General features: G+C 33.9%; 1 protein-coding gene across 1 annotated transcript in view; it reads left to right on the forward strand.

The window, feature by feature from the left end:
- LOC106692840 (5-hydroxytryptamine receptor) overlaps positions 1 to 8,157 on the forward strand; it is a gene marked incomplete at its 5' end in the record, with an annotated part of 285,675 nt that extends 277,518 nt beyond the window's left edge. The window contains 3 exon segments of the mRNA XM_067046425.1: positions 2,021 to 2,182; positions 4,136 to 4,345; positions 5,656 to 8,157. Of these exon segments, the coding sequence (XP_066902526.1) occupies positions 2,021 to 2,182; positions 4,136 to 4,345; positions 5,656 to 6,097 (814 nt within the window). The 3' untranslated portion in view covers positions 6,098 to 8,157.
- Positions 8,158 to 10,811: the final 2,654 nt, after the last annotated feature.

The raw sequence follows: 10,811 nt of genomic DNA on the forward strand, positions 1-10,811 counted from the left end.
TTTATTTTATTATTATTTTTTTTTACTTTTATCATCCCATAGGCGTTGATGACCAGAGGGTTTTACGCCTTTAAGCAACAATCAACAACAACAACCATTTCTATATTTTTTTGTTCATCATTCAGAGCATCCGATACACTCGGTCCTACTCCCAATCTACGTAAGTTCATGTAATTAGAAATGGCATTCCTCAAATATGTGACTGACTGTAAGTACACTGTTGCAGTATTGACATTTTGGCGATGGTTGTTATTGATCAGGTATGCATGAGTTAAATTCGTATGACCTATTCTCAATCTGGCTATAGCTACCTCCTCCCTGCGATTGGAACGGTTTGATGTGGCCCATGGTTTAATCGTTTTTCTAATTAATCGGCTTTCCAACTAGCCAATATTTCATTTTTTCATCGGAAGACTTATTTCTTGTGGTGTCAGAACAGCCGCGCCCCAAACCGAAAGGGCAAGTACTTGTTTGGCTCCAACGTCCGCCAGTTCATTTCCAGTGATCCCTACGTGACCCGGCACCCATATAAAAGAAAACAGTTTTTCCCAAGTTTTCCAGCATGTTGGTGTAATTGTGAATTTAATGTGATGTTCACGGCTTTTAATGAGTTTAAAGAGTGAAAGTTTAGTGGAGTCCCAAAATCTCAACTCAATATGTCCAGGTAAGCCTTATTATAGTCATGTAGATCAGTCTTTTTATATTGGATTGGAAGTTTTGACCTTTTTTCTAGTAAGTGCTGTAATAATCGGAATCGACGTGCAGCTTCCTGTCTTTTCAGTTTTGTGTGAGAATTCCAGGTTAGTCGTTTGTCCAGATGTAGTCCAAGTTAGCGGATCTGTTTAACAGGGGTAAGGACAAATTAAAGGCTACTGTGTGCCAGTCGGTAGGTTTACGACGAAGGGTAAAAGGTGATTTGATGGAATCTATTTTAATCCTCCCATTTCCCTTGGTCCTATTCTTTATACAGTTTTCACAGCTGACATTCCAACCCATCCTAACACAATCCTCACCACGTATGCCGATGACACATGTCTATTGTCAGTGAACAATGATCCTTACATTGTATCCCAAACCCTCCAATCCCACATCACCACCCTTGAAGAATGGTGCCAAAACTGGAGGATTAAAATAAATTCCAATAAATCCCACCAAACCACATTTACCCTTCGACGTAAACCCATGACCTCTTCCCCTACAATATCCTTTAATAATACCCCTGAAGAAACTGCAGGTCGATTCCGACTATTACAACATTTACTAGACAAACGGTCTAAATTGCCAATCCATTACAAAAGACTGATCCACATGAATTTGTAATGGATGAATTAATATTATAAGGCCTATCTGGACATATGGAGTTGAGCTTTGGGGCTCCACTAAACCATCAAATTCCTCCAGAATTCCCAATCCCAATCCTTACAGTCCAAAATCCTTAATGCTCCTTACTTTGTCACAAATCAAGTCATCCATCAGGACCTCAATATTCCATATGTTGCCGATTTGGCCAGAGCCAGATACCGTTCCTTCCATAATAAACTTCTCAATCACCCAAATCCACTTGTTTCTAACCTGGCTTCTCCTTCATTACCTAATAATCCTCTTAGGCGTCTGAAAAGAATATGGCTCCGACTATGTCACCTACAGCAAATTTACTTGTTGTATATATGTGTATACAGTTGTAAATATCAATAAATAAATTATTAAAAAAAAAAAAAAAAAAAATCCTCCCATGTCAACACCTTTCTTCAAGGGTTGTGATATGGGATTTGAGAGTTTGGGATGCATTCAAAAGGTTATTTTTAACTGAGAGGTATCTCTTTTAAAATCTTACTTCACTGATTTTCATTCAAACTTTCTTTTATTCCCTTTAATGAAGCTATTATAGATTTGAAATACTAAAGTTCTCCATTACTGTTACTTTTGTTATATCTCGAAAATAAACTTCGTTTCAACAAGTAACGGCTTTTTTTAATTTTATTATTTTCTATAAAAATAACTTTATGAATATCTGTCACAGGTATTGGGCAGTCACGAACGTGGACTATATCCACACGAGGAACGCAACAAGGATCATCTGGATGATCGTGGTGGTATGGACTGTCGCACTCGTGGTCTCCTTGGCACCGCAGTTTGGCTGGAAGGACCCGGATTATCTGGACAGGATAACTCTTCAGCAAAGGTAAGTGGTCATCCAGCTCTGTCTGTATATCGATATTATTTCTTATAGCTTTAATTAAATTAAAATTAGACGAAATTGAAACAAATATAACTAAAAATAGAAGGAAGATGGTCCAGGTGCGGTCAAAGAAAAACTCAAAAAGTGATTAAACTATTTATATTGAGCCAACGTTTCGCCCCACGTTACAGGGCTTCATCGGGGCTAATAAATATAACACTTAAATGATGACATAAATGAACAAAGTAAACAAAAAATTAAATAAGAATAATAAAAAGTTTTAGACAGTTAATGAAAACGGAAATAATAACAAATAAAAAAGAAGAAAAATAAAATACAGTACAAACTAAAACATGGAAAAAGGGATATAAGAATAAAGGAAGATAATGAAAAAGATAGGAAAACGTACCTTTCAAACTAGAAGTCAGTGCGAAGTGAACTGCTGACAGAATGTTATAGAGAAGTAATGAGAATTGACGGTTGAAAATATGTTATATAGATGATTTTTTTTAAATAATTTCTTGCCCCCTATTATGTATATTTTCATTTAATATTTGTCTATTTTTTATTTTATTTAATTTTCTGATACTTCTTACTTTAAAATTATTTTCAAATGTAGTGAATTTTTAACCATCAATACCCACAGCTTCTTTCTAACATCCTGTCAACAGTTCACTTTTTCACTGACTTCTAGTCTGAAAGGTAGGTTTTTCTATCTTGTTTTTTCATTTTTACTCTATTTGATATTTCTTCTTTTTTCATCTATTATTATTTCCGTTTTCATTAATTGTCCAAAACCTTTTACTACTACTGTTTAATTTTTACACTTCAGTATACATCTTTTTAATATCTTTACTTTTTTTACTTTCTTTACTTCATTTATGTTGACATAATTTAAGTGTTCGTATTTTTATTAGCCCTGATGAAACCCTGCGACGTGAGACTAACGTGTCGTCATATAAAAGTTTTAATCACTATTTGAGTTTTGATTTTTTTACAGTACTCGGACTATCTTTCAAGATCACGCGAATATCATTACTTTTCCCTTTTCATTTTTGCGTTTCTTCTATTCCAGTATCTTCTCAACATTTCTGCGAGCCTCTTCCTCTCTTCCGACCACGCAATACCCTTCCGTGTTTCTTTATTTGCCACAAGAACATTGATTTTCTTTCAACTTGTTCCCGTACCGTTCTCTATATACTGATATTTTCAACTTTCCTCTCTTATTTGCTTCACATATCCTCCTACGCTCTTGTATTCACGGATTCTAGCATGGATTTCTTGTTTAGTCTCTTTCGGTTTATTCTCATCACCTCCCCCTTGAATCTCAGTCTTCTGGTTCTTATTTCGGTTTTCAGGTCACTATCACCCTTTTATCATTATAAACGGTCAATTAGCAATCTACCATAATAATAATCGAAACAAATATAGATAAAATTAGATGCAAATCGAAAACTGATATTATTTCTTTTAAAAAATGTCTACAGCACACAACTTTCACTTACTAACCTACTAATATCCCCAAGTCTTATATTGATTAGTAGGCTTGTTTTGAAATTATCGATATTTTTTTGATTTTAGAGAAAAAATAAATTTTTAACTCAGGGAAGGTGAATATTTTTATTTTATGGTTTTTCGAGGTGGGAATAAAGAATATTAATTTTGGTCCTGCCAAGAAAAATAACAATTCAACAAAAAATAATGAAAATGGTAATGTAATTGAAAAAGATCGTGATCATGGTTTTATTTTTAGCATTCATAAAATTCTTTAATTTTTTTTATGTATCTATTTTTTTATTATCGCTAACAATTTTTAATGTATAATATATTTTTTTTAATAAATAAAATTATAAATACGTTAGAGTAACATTAAAAAAAAAAATCATTGAAGCCGTGTTATATATTTCAATGACGGTAAGACTAACCTACATTTAATTCTACATTGACATGTCCTAGGTGCCTCGTGTCCCAGGATATTGGCTATCAAGTCTTCGCCACCTGTTCAACCTTCTACGTACCACTTCTGGTCATCCTGGTCCTCTATTGGAAGATATTCCAGACGGCAAGGAAGAGGATAAGAAGGAGGCGTGGCCAGCGCTCCAGTGCACCGGAACCCATCGGTGAAAAATCATCTTCCACAAGCATCAAATTCTTTTCTAGGAAGAAGTAATTCATTATAACATCAGTTCCTTTTTATTTTTATATATATATATATATATTATGAACTTCAGATAGAATTTTTCTTTGAGTATTTCATACAAAAATATTTTGGAAGTTATTTATATAATATGATTACAAGGTTCCAACCATAGTCTGTAAGTTAACGGTAAATAAAAAATCACCTATTGATTCTTTCCAATGAAACCGATCAAACTCAATATGATTAATAAGAATCATTGAGACAACAGAGTTTAGAAGTAATCGAGTGATGAGCTGTCTCTGGTTGATGTTTCTTTTTGGATTGTTGAAGTGAGATGCGTTGCATTTTGTCTTTGTGCATGTGAACTTTGTTATTTCAATGAGTTAACAGGTTCTCAAGATACCTATATTTTCGAAACATCAACTAGTGAGTTCTTTGCCGTTTGTTTAAAGACTTGTGGTTTTATGGATTCAATCTTCCTATTATGCTCTAACAACTATTTTGTTTCTCTTACAGAGTTTATGCCCTCTTATATTAGTAAGTCTAATCAAAACACTTTTGAGTGGGTAGCTCATTGGTAAGGCACTGTGATACTAACTCTAAGGGTCCGAGTTCGAATCTGGCTGTGGCAGATAAGTATTTTCTGTTTCACTGTCTTGGATTCGGGTGCCCTCCGGGATCCACCCAACTTCATATAGTGGGTGCCCTTAATTGGGTAAAAATGTGGCGATCTAGTGACCCCTGCACCCATGAAGGGTTAGTCATTAATAACATTTTATGGATCTATTCTTTACTAAGATCCACAACCTTAAATCCCCATTTTATGTAGCCTCTTAAATTCTGCCTTAACTCATCCTTTAGACCTGATTGTTCCTTATGTAACCGATCTAGCCCGAACCCGATATTATTCCTTCCATAATAAACTCCCTAACCACGCAAATCCACTAGTTTCTAACCTTGCTTTCTCTTCCATTCCTGGCAATCTTCCGAGGCGCCTGAAAAGAAGATGGCCTCGTGACCTTATATTGTAAACTATTTTTAGAGTTATACTACTGGGTAGTTTCTCTACATCCTGTATCATATCATTATGATCAAATTTACCTGTAATTTTATAAAGTTGTAAATATCAATAAATAAATTTAAAAAACTCATCCTTTATCCTCAACTTTATTTTCAAAAACCTTAAGGTGCTGTTCTTCCCTTAGTATGAGGGGCCACGTTTCACACCCATACCGAACAGAGGGAAGGATAACAGTTTTGCTAAAGGCTAATATCATCAATTAATACTTTTTGTTGTATACTTTTTTATTTTATTAACACATTTTTTTTATTTCAGAAAAGAGAAGAGACGAGAGTGGGAGACGAGCCGAGGCGAGAGCGCACTGGTTGAGGGCTCGACCGGAGAACACGACTCGGAGGCGGCCACCACTGCCTTCACCATCACTAACCACGCATCGGTGGCAGTGGGGCGGAGGAAGCGAGACACCAAACGAGAGACCATCGAGGCCAAGAGGGAGCGGAAGGCGGCCAAGACATTGGCCATCATCACCGGCGCCTTCGTAGTCTGCTGGCTTCCCTTCTTCATCATGGCCCTCCTCATGCCGCTCTGCCCCTCCTGCGAGATCAGCGACTCTTTGGCATCGCTGTTCCTCTGGCTCGGCTACTTCAACTCCACCCTCAACCCAATCATCTACACCGTCTTCAGCCCCGAGTTCAGGTTGGCCTTCAAGAAGATGCTCTGTGGCGTCAGCAGGAGTAGCCAGGCCCAGCTCAGGTAGTCTCCGGGCCCTCCGAACTTCTCTACTTCCTCTTCTTGGCGACTTCTTCTTTCCTGTTCGCCTTGTTTTCCCCGCTCCACCAAACCGGCCTAATGAGAGTGTATGTTGAGCGAATCATTTGTGACTGTACTCTGGATGTTACCAATAATAATAATGTCACCATCTCATATAAAACTTCCTATGAATTATCAGTTCTCTCGTAATCCACCGAAACAAAGATAAAACGTTCCACTGTCTTTAGGAAATAAAAAAAATTGGAACCGTACGTTAGGATGCATTCGTTATAGAAAATCTATTTTGTTCATTCTTTATTAAAAATATATATCTCTAAATATGTTTATTTATTCATTTTCGGCTATTCGACCACTTATATTTTCGCCTAATAGTACCACACTAAATTTCATTGTGATCGACCGTTACTGCATACTTTTCTTTCTTGTATAAATTACACATTCAGCAGGTTATAGATAAAACTATGGTCCTAAGCAGTCTAATGGTAACTACGGTCCTCCATGTAACTGTTAGTGTATAGTTGTCAATCCTTTATTTTAAAAAATATATATTTATTTTATTATTTGACATTGTTTCCAATATTATCATCTTATTGAATAGTTGTTTTTTTTTTTTTTGTAGAAATTACATTCAGCAGCTAATAGAACTACAATCCTAAGGAGCAACTCCGTGTAACAAACAGAAGAGTTGGTCAAAAAGTAGCTATAGTTGAAACTAAAACTGTCATGGATACGGTATTTATTTATGAATGGTTCATTCATGAAAAAGGGCCGTATCCATGGCAACTATAGCTATTTTTGGCCCATATCTGACTAACAGATATATCGTTTCCATTAATTATCGTAGGTGTTACGCTCGGACAAAATTTATCAGTACATTGAGGGGAAGGAGTTCTTTATTCTCAGAACAACAGGATATGTGGACTTTCACGTCAGACGTATGGATATGGACGCACGAAAAAAAATATATAGCGTAAAAAAAAAGTAGTTCCTTCACTAGAAAGCAGCAAACAAGAATTTCATGAGAGAAAACGTTTAAAGTTAAAAAAAACTCTAAAATATTTATTTTAATTTGAAATTCTTTTTTAAGTATACACTTTTTTGTATTTATTTTTTGGAATTTTACAACTGTATAAACATAAAATAAAATAAATAAATGTGTTAATCTTAGTTAGTAACAACCCACTAATGGTATTTCAGTCATTGCTTTAAATTAGGAGATCCCGCGGCCATCCACTTTTCAGACGCCTCGGAGGATTATCAGGGATTGTTAAGGATGAGAAATTAAGAACTAATGGGTTTTGGTGGTTAAGGATTTTGGAATGTTGAGGTCTAAAGTATAATTTTTATTTGCTAAATTATTTGAGGTGAAGTAATATGGGATTAATTCGTTCTAGATTTGACAAAATTCGGCATTAAATGTCTTAAATATTGCTAATGAGCCCATAATTTAATCCTGAAAATTGACAAAAGGAAGACCATTCTGCTTACTTGTAATTAATACGCACTTGTCACAGCCTTAATGTACAATTAAAACGAAAATTAAATAACAGTGTAAATTAGTACAGAATGGTTTATTATTTCATTATATCATTAAATAATAAACAATAAAACTTCTAGTGTGTTTGTGGATTCTACGTGTCTTAAAAGGCAAAAACCCCAAAATCTGAAGGTGGAAAAGAGTTTTAATTTTTTTTTTCTTGGTCAATAATCTAACAAAGATAGATTATTGAAAATAAAAAAATCAATGAACTTCATGTTTGGCAATTCAATTTTAATTTATTTTTCTTTGTTTTTATTTTATTTTTCAAAAGCAATACCAATACAATGAGGGTCTTTCCTGTATCATCATTTATGGCCGAGTTCTAGTCGTTTGAAATATCTAATTAACGTAATGAAGAGCTCTGAGGATCATCGTTGAGTGATAAGTAAATTTTGGGCCAAAATTAAAAAATATCTTTCCTGTAGTTTCGGAGAACTAGTGTATGGCCTGACGGATTATATTATTCATTTTTTTTTTAATTTACGTAACTTGAAATTATTATTTTTTTAATTTTTTTTTTACAACTGTATTAAAAATACATACAATAAGTAAATATGATGTTAGTTCTACATTGACATGATTCAGACGTGCGGCAATCTACCCATTGAAAGAACTCCATTTGATTTCTAGAGGAGAAGAACTCGATAACACCTTCTTTTTCGACGTAATGTAAAAGAAAGCAAGGTTAGAAACAAGTGGGTTGAGGAGGTTAGGAAGTTAATCGTGGAAGGATTGGTATCTGGTCCTAGCCAAATCGGAAACATATGGAACATTGAGGTCCTGATGGATGATTTGATTTGAAACGAAGTGAGGAGCATTTTCGTTTGTAAGGATTGGATAGGAGAGGAATTCGAAGGTTTAGTGGAGCCTTAAAGCTCAACTCCTTAAGTCCTGATAAGTCTTATTATAATCATATTTTTTTATTTATTTAATGTATTTTACAACTGTGCAAAATAATACAATAAGTAAATATGTTGTATGTTTCATACACACTTGAAAATCTTGGGAAGGAACCACCCATTGGTGGTACTTCAAACATTAATTTAAATTAGAAGGTCCCGTGGCCATCTTCTTATCAGACGCTTCGGAGGATTACCAGGGATTGTTAAGGATGAAAGATTAAGAATTAATGGGTTAGGATGGTTAATTAGTTGGAAATTAAGGCCGTTTGTCTAGTAAGTGTTGTAATAGTCGGAATCGATGAGAAGTTTAATTCCTTAAAATGAAAACCTCAAAATTCAATTGAGTGTTAATATATAATTTATTATTTTAACATAGGTTCATTATTAAAAATAATAAATAAAAAGAGGGAAAAGAAAACCGGACTAGTACTGTATAAACACCGATATTCCTGTAAGCATAAGTTGAAAAATCCAACTTAATCAACAGTTTGGAACTGATAGATTCAGAAATTTTTCGTGCCAAATTTTTAAATATCATTCTTAAGAATTCATGCTCTATTTGGGTCGGTTACTCATTTACTCTACATTACCTTGTATAATTTAATTCTTATCAAAATTTTGATAATAATAATATGTTCTTCTAAGAGGGAATGCTTTATTTAATCCTAGGAGGGATGTGTATAATGGAGGGGACATGCTTCCTGGTCGAGTGACACCAGAATTCTTGGTCTATTCCTTTCGTAGGCGTGGCATCCGATATGCCATATCTGATTGTTAAGAGTTGCTGCCGAACGCCGTATATCAGATATATCTACTAGGGAGTTTATAAAAAAAAGTTGTGATTTCTTTAAAATGGGCTCAAATTTTGTTGTTGATATTTTTTTTAAATTATTATTAATTCTCAGTATATTTTTTATTTTAAATATTAAATATTCTAAAAAATAATGTTTAATGTTTTTATATTTCAAAAAAACAAAACAAATTACTCCATTATATCAGAAACAAGTATTTATTTGTTATTTGTTAATTAAAATTTATATTTCAATATTTTCCTTTAAAAAATTATTTTTTTATTAACTGTTCCTATAAAACATTAATTGAAAAATTGACCAAATTAATTCAGTTTTATATTCACTCCTTACTTTTTAGAACAGTAAATATATTTTGGAATCCTTAATATTTACATGGAAATTAATCTCAATAAAACAGAGAAATAAGCTAGAATTTTCCGCTTGCTCAATGGTTTTTCTTCATAGATATACGCAATTATTGGAAATTACATTTACTACAACTTCTATTCTCTTCACACTTGCGATTAAATGATCAGTTTTAAAGATAATCACATTAACGTGTGAAATCTTTATTAGGTTCAATGTAAAGGTGCCTTCAAGGGGCGTGGTCTAATACTCACACTTTGCCTCATTTTTACTTTGAAGAGAGTTGGACACCTCTTTTATTCAGGTGTATAACTATTGATTCCTTTAAGTTAATTTTAAATAAAACTATCAATCAAAATATTTGTTTTCCGATTTTTAGGCTGATAGTGACTAAATGTTCAATTTAAAAATAGTTTCTGTCCTTGTATAGTTTAAGCAATATATCACTACAGATTAATTTCGCTTTACAGTTGCTAACTTCGTAATAGCTTTAACTCTAAGGAATTGATGTCATTACTAGATCGAAAAGTTTTAAACCTAAATATATGCAAATTAATTCTTAGCAACCTGTGTTAGGGGAAGTTGGCGAATTTCCTAACCAAAGCTTAAGGTGTAAAGGTTTTTATCTGAATAAATCCGGGGCTGGAAGACGAAGCGGGAAGTTGCTCCAAGCCGAGTTGTGAAACTTTTACACGTCTATGATTAAAGCATCGAGGTTGCTTTCAAGTTCATCATGAACCCGAAGGCCTTTGTCTCTACCTCTCTGTCAGCTCAACCATCTGCGCCCTCTTTTGGTATGAATTTAATTTAATTATTTTATCAATCCTGAGGTAGTGATAGAACACGGAATATTAATCAGATAGTGGTTTCATTCATTGTGTTGTCTGGAATTTTATATTCTAAGTATGTTATACACTTAGAGCAATTCTAAAAAAAAAATTAGGTCAGGACGACTAAAGCAAAAATTAAGTTATTTAGGAAACTGCACGCAGATTCCGACTACTACAGCACTTACTAGACAAACGGTCTAAACTTCCAACTCATTACAAAAGACTGATCTACATGACAATAATAAGGCCCATCTGGATATACGGAGTTGAG

The sequence above is a fragment of the Halyomorpha halys genome, unplaced genomic scaffold, assembly GCF_000696795.3.
Source record: "Halyomorpha halys isolate HHAL.00 unplaced genomic scaffold, Hhal_1.1 Scaffold73.1, whole genome shotgun sequence".
Lineage (NCBI taxonomy): Eukaryota > Metazoa > Arthropoda > Insecta > Hemiptera > Pentatomidae > Halyomorpha > Halyomorpha halys.